Below are 14,515 nucleotides of genomic sequence, written 5' to 3' on the forward strand. Positions count from 1 at the left end.
TGCACGAACTGTTATGTGTTTTCACTTTTTATTTTAAGCGGCTTCCTTCATAAATCAGTTTCCATGGTTACTTTACCATTAAGTGGCAGTATTATTTCTGAAAAACATTATATTACATTTTCTGCTGTACGGTAGTTTACGGTAGTTGCTGTAGCTAATTCCTAGGATAGGCACCTATAGGCATCTATGTCATGTGTTGGCGTGTGCGTGGCTTGAACTTTGTCACTGAAGAAGAAATAGAAGGTTATTCTGGTAACTAGTCTTCCTCAACAAGTTACCTTACGTAACCACAAATTGAAGGATCTATAGCTGCGCATCGCAAGTACAGTTGGTTCCATGATATGAATATCCTTCCGGTTTTTGCGATTGGTTTAAATGTTACAGCCTCTTTGATGAAACAAAATACAGTAAATATGTAAGCAATCCCATGTATTGTATGTGTGTGATAGCAAAGAAGTTGCCACCGGCCATGTGTTGATTGTTAAATGTCCGTGTCCCTCAGGGAGATCCGTCCACAACTCAAGGAAGAAATCTTGCAGATGATTCAGAAAACCTTTAATCTTGGCCACAAACAATCTAATCATGTCTTTCATATACTGATGGAATGTATGGAGCATCGTGAATCTGTAAGCGAACTCAATTCAATACATTCTGATATGTCATTTTCCAGTAGAACTCATAAAATTCAGTTTAATTTGAAAAGGGAGAAAAACGTTTTCTTAAAATATGATAACTTTATGATAATTAAGGATCCCTTTTGAATGCACATGAGCATGTGTGGTTACAATTTTAAACATATATGATATGTTAAAAAAAAATGGTTGTTTAGAGAGGAAATATTCTTAATGTTACTGTGTGTGACCTCCAGTTTGCTTAATTGTACCTGGTGCAAGAAGCAAAAGTAGCAATATTTCTGTATTTATTCATTATTGTCCAGATCTGTTGTGCCGTTAATGTTCCTAAACATTTCAATGTGTAAATCAGTGTATTGTGCATTATATGTCAGATCACCATATTTGATGCCGAGTCTGAAGATCAACAAGATATTGATTTGGCGATCTTAACCGCTCTGCTTAAAGGTAGGTCGTTTTTGTAATCTGGGCATACTTTTGGTTTACTTACTTTACCTAAATTTAAGGTGGAGCCTTCCTTTTCCCTAATTCTACATTTTACTATTAATTCAGGTTCAGGCAGCATTTTTAAGGGTTGCTGAGAAAAAGGATGGGAAATATATAGTTAGTTTAACCGCATGCAGCTACAGATCTCAGATTCAATCAGGCTAACAAATTATCTGAAAACAATTACCTTGATAGACAAGCAAAAAACACAAGCTTTATTTAGCGCTCATAAATTAATTATGCTAAAAGCTATGATGGCGTCATTTCATCTGTAACTCCAAGCGATATTTTCTAGGAACTAATATGTCTGCACCAGATCAGCTGAGTTTGGCACTTACCTGGAATCGTGTGGATATTGCAAAAAAGCACATACTTGTATATGGACAGCACTGGAAGGTACTGCATTTATCACATTATGTACTTAAAATCAACCTGTGTGAGTAAAGAATTGAAATTTAAATGTCAGAATGCTGTAAATAACACAAATTATGAATGAGAAAATATTCTCATATAGATATAAATAACAGCACCTGATTTCCTAACAAATTTACAGTTTTCTTTGTTTCTGAATTTATTATAATTGTAACGTAACACTGATTTATTTAACAAAGGGAACAGGTCCAGAGATCATAAGTGCAATCACTGCACGTTGTGTTGTTATGCTTGCGTAATGTGCGGCCAGGCATATCTAGTAAGCGGCTGCACACTGCAGCACGTGATCTGACGCTGGAGCGGCAGAATGGTTGAGTACTGTATGAGGCACTGACAAGCAACGGCCCACTGAGTATTTTTCCAGTGTGGCAGATGGCCAGTCAGGGTCTGGAAGGTGATTTTATTTCGAAAGAAGACAAACAATAGAACAAGAGGTCATAATCTAAAACTAGATGGTCAGAGGTTTGGATGTAATATAAGGGAGTTTTACTTTACTGAGATGGTGTTAGATAAGCTGAAGAGCCACCCAGCAGGAGAGATAGAGCAGACTAGATGGGTATAATCTGTTGAGAAATTCCGTGTTTCTATGTTTTGTATTGTTTTGTATTGTAAGTTATGTGTGGTCTGCTAAGCTTCTTGTAATTGGTTATCATATGTTGCTGTTACGTGTTCAAGGTTGGCTCTTTGGAGCAAGCAATGCAAGATGCATTGATAATGGATCGTGTGGATTTTGTGAAGCTGCTAATTGAATATGGAGTAAACATGCACAAATTCTTGACCATTAGCCGTCTAGAAGAACTTTACAACACTGTAAGTAGCGCTTGTTTCAATAATTACACCTGTTCGTGTCTAGAGTACAGAATCTAAGTTAACCTATACGTTTTTATAAAATATTTTATAGCGTATGTTGATGCAACCATTGTATACCCATGCAGATCTGATCATATAATATTACAGTGGAAAACCTTTTTTTCAATTAATATTAGTAGCTAATGTGGAATGTTAGTAGACTAAAAGTCCCCCCCCCCCAAAGAAAAACACAATCATTCCACATAAGTTACCAAAATGAACGTTAAATTTTTTTAATGGTTATGTTATTAACAAAATATTTGTGTTTTTGCTTGCATTAAAGAAACAAGGGCCTACTAATTTGCTCCTGCACCATCTTGTTGGAGATGTGAAACAGGTAAGGTAAAATGTTTTTATTTTTATGGTATGGTATAATTTTAGGTACATGATCTCTCTTGTAAGTCAAAATATACCAGGTACTTTGATACAGTGGTGTTCTTGGGTTTATGTAAAAGGTTGTGTGAGTTAAATAGAATTTATTCAGTATGTTGATCCCATATAAACCCATAATAATACTGATGGGTGAAACCTTACTGTACGAGCATTCAAAAGAACACAAATACATGTCTGGACATGCGAATGGCCAAGTGCACCAGACAAGAAACCACCAAGGGGCTGGCAGAGACTTTTTTTTAATGCACACACTAATTGTCAAGGAAGAATTAAATATTGCACACATTTAAATTTTGATTTGGAAAAATAGTGGACACTGCCCATCTTGTTATTGGATAAACCAAGCTTTGCCTAAAATTCTGACCTGTTTGTGGTGATAAGAGAGATGGTAGGTGGCTGGCTGATGATCACTAAGTCTGCCTGAACCTTCACTTATAACCACTGGTGGTATTTATCCCAGGATTAAGCACCAACATTGCTCATGGTGGACATTTACTGGGGTTTGTGGTGGACAATTTAATGATGTTCTGCAGACCTTCACAAATCTTGGTGTCCTTCTACGGACACTTTGCCTTTCACTGTTTACTTTAGATGCATTGTTATGGCTTGCTCATGGAAGTTAAAAATAATGCCATAGTAACCCAAACAATGTGAATACTTCAAAACAAATGTTTTCTTTTTTGAAACTTTCTACATAGGTGTAGTTCTACCTTTTTATACATAGTGTTTTGATTTGATGGAAGGGGTATGATCCTGACACAGGAGGATGGGATTCTGATACAGAAAAAAGATAATATTCTAGGTACAGGTTTAAACATGCATTTTGTTTCTTTTAACAGAGCAATCTTTCTCCAGATTACAAAATGTCACTAATTGATGTGGGCATCGTGATTGAGTATTTAATTGGAGGAGCCTATCGGAGCAGCTACACAAGGAAAAGCTTCCGAGTCTTATACAACAGCCTTTACAGAAAGCACAAGGTACTTCCTCCTCTATTATGTTCTTGCCATCCATAGCAGTGTACACAATATGTAACCAGGCATAACAAGATACACCAAACCTCAATAAAATCCCTAATGCCCAGAAACACTGTGTTTCCTGTCTAGGTAGGAAGAGTGTTTGGAGTTCTCTTCTGTTTTTTCTAATTTCTCTTTTATATAGGACGTTATTTTAGGTTTTAGGGCCGATGGCTTAAACAGCAGGAAAGGGAGAAATTTGTAACATTGTAATGCCTTGGCTTGACCATGACTCGAGCAGGATCACCCACTGCAGCTTCCGCCACATTATTGGTAGTGACAAGCACTTCATTTGTGAGTGCTTTCTGACATTGTGCACATGAGCCTGTATCTATGCTGTTACTGAATGAATGCACTTGCTGTGCCGAGTGACAGCTCTTGGGGCCAGGGATTCATCATAGTACCTACAAAATGTTATTTTGGAGGCATGAAGCATTCATAAAGAAAATTTTCAGTCTTGAGGAGAATACATAATTTTGTTTGAAGATACGTTATGGGAACCTGCCATTTCCAAGGTCCCCAAGAGAAAGAACATTCCTTAGGAAGACCCTGCTCATTTTTTGGTTTGGATGGACAACAAGACAGAACAAGTCTTGAGGTGACCATTGAAGATGACTTTCTAAATTTAAACCAGGGGTGGGTTAGATTCAATAAGATGCTTTGAGATAGCTTCAAGAGCAAAGACAATAAATACTCTTCTTCCAACAAACACAATCCCACAGGAAACCGTTCAGAATCAGAGGAAGAGACATGTCTTTCTCCTCTCAAAAGCTCAACCAAGCATGACATCATGTTTTTTGTGTGGACCCAGTTCACTAAAGGCAGACTCCTACAGTTCAGCCAAGCATAGACATTAAATAAGTATTGCCTGACAAAATTACCTCTAAGAATTTCAGTTCTTAGAGTTCTCCAAACTCACGTTTCTCACTTCTCTGCCTTAAGACAACTATAGGGCACATATTGGTTTTCTGACCTTAGAAGACTTTGTGGCCCCCCTTTCTGGAACCAGTACTTCTTTTTTAGCTGTTGTTATAGAAGCCTTGCTTCGTAGCAGGAAAGAGCTTACGTCTCTCAGTTACAGCAAGATATGGCATTAATTTATGAGGGTGTGCCATTTATATCAGCGAGATTCCCTCACTGTTCCAGTTCATTGTATTCTGAGTTTCCTTCATGAAGGATATGAGCAAGGACTGAAGCCAACTACTTTAAAGATCCAGATGGAGGCTCTTGGAGAATTCAGACATTTTGCTGTTGCAGAGGACCCACTTTGTTCAAGCTACCTCATGACTCAGACCTTCTCTGTTCATTAGTATGATGCAATGGGATTTTAACATTGTGTTGCAATGTCTTATTTACTGAAACCCATATCGGACATTCCACTCTTTCTTTCTGAGATAACCTTTCTTCTGGATGTTTCTTCTGATTGCAGAATTTGAGAGTTACATTATAAAATATTTCTTTATGAACAAAATGTTTTTGTGTATTTAGAAATGATAGCCAACATACAGTATATCTCTTCAGCTAATATATAATAACAAATCCCATGATTCTAAGATTGCAAAAGTCTGGCACAAAATAATGGGAGCCATAATTTAGGACAACTACTTGTTGACTGTCCATAGTGTTTGGGTATATATCATACATACTTGACACCATACACGCAATACAATATCATTGACACATCCATATTGAGATATTTAGCATATACTTAATTTAATGATTTTTTTTGCATTTGTATATTAATTCTTTTCTACTAGAGAGCAGCCCACTCTTCCTCAAACAGCCTGGCTCGGAATCTGTCTCATCTTTCTGGAAACCAGAACAGTCAAATGAGCAGCAAGAACCCATCTCCCGAGAATACTTTACATTCCCAGTTCTTACGAACTGCGCAGCCTTATAAACGAAAGGTGAGCCGTCCAGGTTTTACATCTAAGTTAATTGAAAACCTTCTACTAAGATCATGTTTCTAATCTACCCTACTAATACACAAGACGGCTTCTGAAAGTATGAAAAGGGCACAGAACATTCATTTCTCAAAAAAGAACTAATAGCGTTGTAAACTATCAATATAATTTATGTGGATGCTTTGTATCTCAATTAAGATGCTTATCACTGCAACAATGTATCTATATTTCCCTTTAATTGATTTAAACTAGTTATTTTGTGTTTTTTATTTAAAAGCGTATCTGAGGACAGAATGTTATTTGGAGTCATAACAATTTAGTTACACAACCTTCAGATCATGCCTGAGTTTATGACAATTACATAACTAGCAGCAGCATCAGATAAAGTAACATTAGAGCAATTGTTCCTTATGTTGTACCTTATCCTTGTTGGATCGTTGTGAACATAAAAGTATGCTATACATTTATACGTTTAAGATTACAGTTTTTTCCGTGACATCAAATTCTCACGAAATTAAGATATACTGTATCGTATTTCTAATATTTTATTATTATATTAATATTATATTTTAGGAAAAGACTGCAGCCAATCCGAAATCAAAGAAAAAACCCAAGGATGAAATTGTCATCACTGAAGATAATGATCCTGTTGGCTTTGTATACCCTTACAACGACCTCTTCGTTTGGGCAGTTTTGATGAAAAGACAGACGATGGCCATGTTTTTCTGGCAGCATGGAGAAGAGGCCATGGTAAAAGCAGTAATTGCTTGTAAACTCTATCGGGCAATGGGACATGAAGCAAAGCAGAGCAACATGGTGGATGACACTTCGGAGGAACTCAAGAAATACTCCAAGTAGGTTCTCTTTTTCATTTAAAGGTCAAAATGTACATCAGAGAAATTTAGCAAGTGTGAAGAAGACTAATGTGTAATTAACTTGTGTATAGTTCCTCCCAAGTGTGGCTACTAATACCTCTGGAGTGTTGTAGCAAACTTAAATGACAATAAAAATCATGATCAGGTCTGCAAAAATATTTGTGCGCTCATCTTTTGCTTAGAACACACATTACATTACACACGATAATCATATATTTGGGTAACTACAAATTATTTTTATAATGTTTTTTTAGAGAGTTTGGTCAGCTTGCTTTGGATCTCCTAGAAAATGCTTTCAAACTGAATGAACAAATGGCCATGAAGCTTTTAACTTATCAGCTTAAGAACTGGAGCAACTCAACATGTCTAAAGCTAGCTGTGTCCTCGGCTCTGCGCTCCTTTATTTCTCATACATGCACTCAGATGTTACTGACAGACATGTGGATGGGGTGTCTCAAGATGCGAAAAAATTCCTGGCTCAAGGTATTTTTTGGTGAATTAATATTTGGTATGTAGGCCTTGAAGAAAGCCACCACATTTAATTTGTATAATTTCCATATAACATGAGATATCTTTAGCTTTGGATAATCTCTAATCGTAATTAGCACAGATAGCTCGGAGAGATTGACTGATTGATTGGTTGGACTGACATGTCAAGATACTGATAGCATTAAGGATGGGGACATGAGGACCAGTTGTACAAAGGGGACTTCTATACCTCATTTATACAGTCTACATATAACAAAACCATTTCAGAGAGCTCTTGGTGTGTCTTTTTTGCCATCAAATGCATTTTTAATTACTCCAAATCAAAGGTTTTATTAAAAAAGGAAAACAGCAAATGACTCATAGAATGGAGATGTACCCTGCAAATCTTCACCACCTTTATTGCGCTCATTTTTACTTTTCATTTTTTCGAAACACGGAGAGTCCGTGTTATATAAGTATTAACGTGGATTCTTTGTTTACTAAATAATCTTGTTTTGACCATTCATTTGACAGGTTGTCCTGGGAATTTTGCTACCACCATTCATCTTGATGTTGGAGTTTAAGAGTAAAGCAGAGATGTCCCATGTGCCACAGTCTCAGGACTTTCACCAGTTTACCCGGCTGTATGTGGACCCACCACCCCCAAACACCAAAGTGGATCAGGCTGCAGTAAGCAGTACATATATAGGGAGCATACGTAACTACAATGTTTAATGACTAACCCGTATAGTACATTTAACCCAAACACCTTTGTACTGCCCCCTGACAGATGTATAGCTACTGTGCAGAATTAAGCACCTTAATAATTAGCACACAAGTAAAAAATGCTTGATTGCATATTATTATTATTATTATCATCATCACATATTCAGTATATAGAGCAAACATATTCCATTCCACTATTATAAAATATTGGAGAAAAACTGTATAAATGTAAAAAAAAGGGAATTTATTGTGTTATTGAATCTGCTTGATGTATACTGCCCCCTTGGGTAGGTTAAAGGAACAGCATGTTTAGGGGAGACACAGGACAGTTACTGCATTGTGTACTACACGGAATGGAATGTTGATCCTGGCCCAGCAACCTGGCTAGGAAACAGTTCAGATTATCCACTGAAACCTTTTAATGACATTTTGTGCTTTTGTATTTGACATTTCTAATTTTGTGTTGTATTTTTAGCTTAGAAAAAGTGCCTACTTGTATAGTAAGCAGCCTTGGAGGACCCACCCTCTGCCAGAAAACTGTGTGTGCTTGAAAGATCAAATTTAACTATAGTGGTTAATGGCTAACTGGCATAATGAATTTAACCCAAACTCCACTGATCTCTTTGAGACAAAGTAAAACTGCTGGGGTAAAATATGACTAGATAACAGATCCTATTGTAGATTTAAAACATGTATTCATATTTATTATTTTATTAATACTCATGTAAAGAAATGTGATTTACTGTGACCTCAGAAATTAATTTTAAGAAGGAAAAATCTCAGATTCTCATAGCATCCATTCAAAACATGTATTTTTTTATTTTTTTTTTCAGAGTTTGGATCCAGAAAAGGGATCGAAGAAGCTAGGTGAAGAGAAAAACTGCACCAACTTCCCCAACGACCAAGGAAATCTTTCAATCACCAGAAAAGTCTGTGAATTCTATAGTGCACCTATTGTCAAGTTCTGGTTCCATACAGTAAGTCACCAAGTACATAACACAAGCAGGTTTATCAAAAAAACAAAATGCAGATTCTATGCTTGTCTTGAATTGATAAACAAAGCAACAGAGTTTCTGAAGCTCAATCTGCAGACTAAACCTTTAGCTCACTGTTATTTTAATCGGAAGTCAACCAAATGTTCCTACCAAGTCAATATATGGCCTTAGAATGATGTTCCCTATTAAAGTATTAAATATTAAAATATTCATTAAAATAAAAAAAAAGCAATTAAAGGCCCATGTGGCTCTGCTCACATGGAAAGCTTGTCTGGGTTGTTAATTATCTGCGATACTTGGGAGACCTGTAAAAAAAACAAAACGTTTTTCTGCAAATTCTGGTGGGTGTTTGGGAATTAAGCAGTTATTTGGTTAACCTATGGGTTTCTTTGAGTCCTTGAGAATTAATGAAAAGACACAGAAGCAAAACAGTGAACACGGAGGATGATAGCATTGCTGTATATTTATTACATCCTCTAAAATAGGGATTGTATATTAAAGATTGTATTCATGTTTTGCTCTATACAGATGGCATATTTGGTGTTCCTCATGCTTTTCACATATGTTGTGTTAGTGAAGATGGAGCCAAGGCCCAGTATCCAAGAGTGGCTGGTTATTATATACATGTTTACTACAGCAATTGAGAAGATCAGGGAGGTAAGTTGAATATTCCTACAAATCTAGGAGTGTGAATTGATCAGAAAATAACTGGAGGTGTCCAAAATATCACAAGTCCTGAGCTACTCATAAAGTACTTTGTTCACATAGCATTGTAGTTTAGCACATCACCATTTAAAGATTCAACACTTGGTCTAGTTACTTGCCAACTTGATGGTGCAGTACTGGGGGACACGATGAAAAGTCAAAAGAATGTATTCATCTAAACCTTGGGAGTTTCCTCTGTTTGTAAAAGCTCCAACTATATCACAAATAAGTAGTGCACAGCCTTCTAATCTCCTGTAAAATTGTCTAAATTGTGAGGGAAACGTCATATCATGTGAAGTAAACATGGCCGTGAAAACACATTTTTTAATACAAAAGGTCCTATGGATTTATTTATTTTTTGAAAAATTGGATATAATCCCAAAGGAACTAAAATCTGACTTTTGAGGCTACACTAAACTAACCTCAGAAGACTAAGAGCCCCAAGCGATCCACCAAGTTGACATTGAATTCCTCAGTGACAGTGGATGTAACCTTTTCCAGTACCAATGAGTGTATAGGCAAATCATTTTGGAGGAGTGTAAAAAAAGAATGAAAACTCTAGTCCCGTTTAATTGACAATTCCATTCAATCGCTAGCTTTAAAACCTTTTAAGAAGGATATATGGACGGCTAATATTAGCATTGCGATAAAAAAAAATGTTTATGTCGCTGATTTTTAAACCAGATAGGCACGGTTGAACCAAGTCACTGGATCCATTAAAACAAGAAGCCAAAGGTTCTAAAGCATTCAAGATATGTGCAAACGTAGAATTGTGACACGTGACCTTGGCACCACAGCTGGCTTAATATATTTGGAGTTGTAGTCCGCAGCAGCCAAGGGTCAGAGATAGTTTCCCTTGGTTGTAACAGAGTTACAAATCTACAATAGTGCTTAGCTGCTTCGGTTCTTTGGTATTTGACCCCAACAGAAATGAATTTTTTTAATGAAGCAAGTTTAGTTAACTGTTGCCAACGTCTCTTGTTATGTATGATCATGTGAAATTGTTAGTTTTAGATCGTATCAGGTAATTGGCATACGCTGTCACCGTAGACTTTCTGTATGATTTGCTTCTTATCAGCTGGATCTTGCAAGGAATAATTGCTTGCATTATAATGCACAGCGTGTTTTTTTAAAGCTTGTCAGGAGTTTAACCTTCTGCGCACGTTCATTGGAGATGAAACCTCCCTGCGGGGCACTGATCGTGTTTACAAAGTGAGCTCAGTCACTAAATCATTTCATGACTGCGATTTGATCATGGGAATTTCAGTGCAATAGTAAAAAGTGAGCTCTAGAGCATGTGACAAAAGTTATATGTACAACCACTAAAATGCATATTTCAGTATTGATCCTATCTGACCGAAGAACTTCTGAGATCTTGAATGTTTATATGACTTCCAGTAAATAGGAAAAGCTCAAAAACTGTATTTATGATACATTCTTTTCTTGTCTACTTAGGTGTTTATGTCAGAACCAGGGAAATTCAGTCAAAAGGTCAAGGTCTGGTTAGATGAATACTGGAACCTCACTGATGCTATAGCTATCATCTTGTTTGTGGCTGGCTTTGGCCTGCGCTGGGGTGACCCTCCATTCAGAACAGCAGGGAGAATTATCTATTGTCTGGACATTATATTTTGGTACACTCGTCTTCTGGATTTCTTTGCAGTAAACCAACAAGCCGGTCCTTACATTACCATGATTGGAAAGATGGTAAGGACTGAGTCTCAAAGATTTACGCCAATAACACAGTTTTGCTTGGAGGACTGGGAATGGATCATGTGGCTATTAACTGACCAATGATTTGTAAGGAAAATAAGCTCTGATCAACATAATACTTGCCACCATTTCCATTGAGGACACTATGTATATGCTAGTCTCATTTCCTAACACCTATATGTCTGCACTGATTTGCAAAATAGACTTCACTATGAATTTCACATGAAAAAAGCTTGGGTGCTCCTTGAACTACAGCTAAGGGGCTCATTTCTGATTATTATTTTAATAATTTAATAATGTACATTGTGAAATAGGAAGTAACGAAATTAAAAAATAAAATTCTGTAATTAATATTGAAGATAACCTCAAATGTATCTTATCACAAATACATGTAGCTTGCTTCCTAATGTTTTTAATTCTAACAATTTATGTCTTGTATTGCAGACATCAAACATGTTTGGTATTGTGATTATTATGGCCATAGTGTTATTGGCATTTGGAGTGGCCCGAAAAGCAATTCTGTCTCCAGAAGAACCTCCATCCTGGACTCTAGCTCGTGACATTGTATTTCAACCATACTGGATGATGTTTGGAGAAGTCTATGCTTCAGAAATAGATGGTAAGCAGCAATTACCATTATATTACACTGGATCCAAATGCGTGTTATTTGTCAGATTTTAGGACTCAGTTTGAGATATTATATTATTAAAAATACATTATATACTATTTATAAAATAGTTATACTGACCTGGATTATGCTGCAATCAGGGGTATCCATTAGTTGTAAGAGAGATCCCTAGGGTATACATATACAAATATGGTTTCAAATGGAAGCTTAGGGGTCCTGAGAAACGATATACCACTTGTGTTCTGAGGGAGGAAAATTTAGGGTTGAAGATATTGTAGATATAGCAAAAAAAGATGATACTAGCTCTCATCCTGTAGAGTACAATAATTCCAGTTTAGAGGAGGTGACTGATAATATATGGCATGGTGATTATTTTTATTGCCAAATAATGTGCAGCTCATCCATCTGGTCATAATAGGGTTAAAATTCTGTAAAAATGGCCTTTGAAATACTTAATTGGCAAGTAAAAGAGTTGTTAATTCACATACACCTTACTCGTAACGACAGCACCAATAGGGGACTAGTGGTGGGAACTAAATCCATAATAGATAAATCTAAAAAACTGAGAGACCTAAAATAGATACAGAGACACTAAGGACTCTATCTCGTTTACTACATGTAGGACTAGTAATTATTACTGATTGACTACAAGCATTTGTGTTCCCCCTGTGGATTTAATGTTTTAACTTGCATAATTAAAAATTTATATTTTTAGGTCTCTCTGTTTTTTTACATTAATTGAAACGTTAGAGAGCAAAACGAGATACTGAACAAGTAACATTACTTCAAATTGAAGATGCATTATGACATTAATGATTTCAGAAACATAGATCCTTTCTAATATAACACACCGTCTTTGTTAATGGCACATAAAAACACAAATGTAACGGCTGTGTTATTAAAGGTTTAAATTCAAATGTTTTTGTTTTCCTTTCAAGCTTGTGAAGAAGACCCAGATTGTCCCACTGGTTCATTCATCACCCCATTCCTTCAAGCTGTCTACCTCTTTATTCAGTACATCATCATGGTGAACCTACTCATTGCCTTTTTTAAGTATGTACAAACCTTGTGTTATGGCAGTCAAAGGGTTAAGTGGAGTGGTAAACTAAAATACATCTTAATTGAAGAAGTATCTTAAACTTCAACTGCTATTTAGTAAGGACATGGATGAGCTATAATGAATTCTATTCTTGATCTATACAGTACTAGCAGGAATCCCAAATGCATTGATCAAATAATATTCCAAGTTTACCAGTTCAATAGTGCTTTGTGGGTTTGTGTGAATACATAACACAACTAGCAGGATTTCTGGATTTATAAGAACTTGCAGTACACTTTTGTCTTTTGATGGCATCCATTTCAACATGAAAACCCATGACGATTTGTTTGGGATTTTATGTTTTTTGTTTCACTGTAATTGTTTTAGATATTGATAATAATATGCAAACTTCTATTCTTTTTTAAAAGTAGACATTAACATTTCTATGTTGCTGAACAATCTCGAGAGCTTACGTTGCTGTTCGGATTTAGGTGTGAATATATGGTGCTAAAAATGGAACAGACTTATTGTCCCTGTTATTCCACAATCTAAAGGCCAATGGACTACTTACTTTGCCCTACCCTTTTATTTAGTTTTTTTTCCTATTGAACATTTGCCTAGATGTTATAATGAAATTGCTAAATTAATTTGATCAATGCAGTGAAGTTTGAGCAGGAAGCCCCAGATCATATGCAGAATGAAAACAGGTTCAACAATAACCTTTATCCATACATGTCATCATATAACATGAAACCACTCTCTATATACAGAACCATACTCTTTCATACCGCACATATAACAATATTTCCTGTCCTTTCAGCAATGTATACATGGAAATGAAGTCCATCTCACACAAACTGTGGAAATATAACCGGTACCGGTACATCATGACCTACTATGACAAGCCATGGTTACCCCCTCCTTTAATCGTACTGAGTCACATTTATCTTCTCTTTGATCGTCTCTCCCACCACCGATCTCAGAGTGAATCTGACCAAGATGAGGGTGATGTTGGATTGAGTAAGTATACAATTCATAAATCTGGCATACTTCAATCTGTATGGCTAAACAATTAACCATTAACCATGGTTTACAAAAAAAAACCTGGAAATGTATAGATTTAAACAAACATATATAAATATAATTAATTAGTTTCCTGTATCATCAACAAAGATATTATGTGGGCTACACTTTGTATTCTATTGACAATGTCCATGTTTTTTAGGAAAGTTTATTGAATCGGTAAACTAGGTTATTTCCAAGATGGAACACTAGTGCCACCATGTGGCTAACTTACATAACTACTGGTATTGATGTTTGTTTTGGCTGATTTGGGTCATTTATTTTGGTCACATTCGTCCAACATACTGTAAAATAATACTTTACTGTATCGGAATATGAAGTGGAACTGAAGATGTGTTGCACCAACAATAGCATAATTCTTTTTAATTCATTATAAATGATAATGTGAGCATATTTTATTGGTTTAACTAGATGTAAACAGTCTAAAGCCCGACCCATCATTGCTATTATTATTATTATTATTATTATTAATAACATACCCACCAGGTTATTGCTGGAAAATTATGTAATGCAGACATTATCCTGCTGGGAGCCATGGGTGGGTTAAGGAGATCTTCAAATCAATGGACAT

At 36.0% G+C, this 14,515-nt stretch overlaps 1 protein-coding gene across 1 annotated transcript in view; it reads left to right on the plus strand.

Moving 5' to 3' along the window:
• LOC149300590 (transient receptor potential cation channel subfamily M member 6-like) overlaps positions 1-14,515 on the plus strand; it is a 69,301-nt gene that overhangs the window by 36,416 nt on the left and 18,370 nt on the right. Inside the window, exons 11-26 of the mRNA XM_089485099.1 lie at positions 503-626; positions 1,007-1,079; positions 1,414-1,514; positions 2,226-2,360; positions 2,683-2,736; positions 3,632-3,772; positions 5,566-5,715; positions 6,286-6,566; positions 6,842-7,070; positions 7,590-7,745; positions 8,615-8,758; positions 9,305-9,433; positions 10,937-11,188; positions 11,639-11,813; positions 12,761-12,875; positions 13,682-13,881. Of these exons, the coding sequence (XP_089341225.1) occupies positions 503-626; positions 1,007-1,079; positions 1,414-1,514; positions 2,226-2,360; positions 2,683-2,736; positions 3,632-3,772; positions 5,566-5,715; positions 6,286-6,566; positions 6,842-7,070; positions 7,590-7,745; positions 8,615-8,758; positions 9,305-9,433; positions 10,937-11,188; positions 11,639-11,813; positions 12,761-12,875; positions 13,682-13,881 (2,459 nt within the window). The remainder of the gene's footprint in view (positions 1-502; positions 627-1,006; positions 1,080-1,413; positions 1,515-2,225; positions 2,361-2,682; positions 2,737-3,631; positions 3,773-5,565; positions 5,716-6,285; positions 6,567-6,841; positions 7,071-7,589; positions 7,746-8,614; positions 8,759-9,304; positions 9,434-10,936; positions 11,189-11,638; positions 11,814-12,760; positions 12,876-13,681; positions 13,882-14,515) is intronic.

The sequence above is a fragment of the Sceloporus occidentalis genome, unplaced genomic scaffold, assembly GCF_023333645.1.
Source record: "Sceloporus occidentalis isolate IW3139 unplaced genomic scaffold, rSceOcc1.0.p SCAF_24, whole genome shotgun sequence".
Lineage (NCBI taxonomy): Eukaryota > Metazoa > Chordata > Lepidosauria > Squamata > Phrynosomatidae > Sceloporus > Sceloporus occidentalis.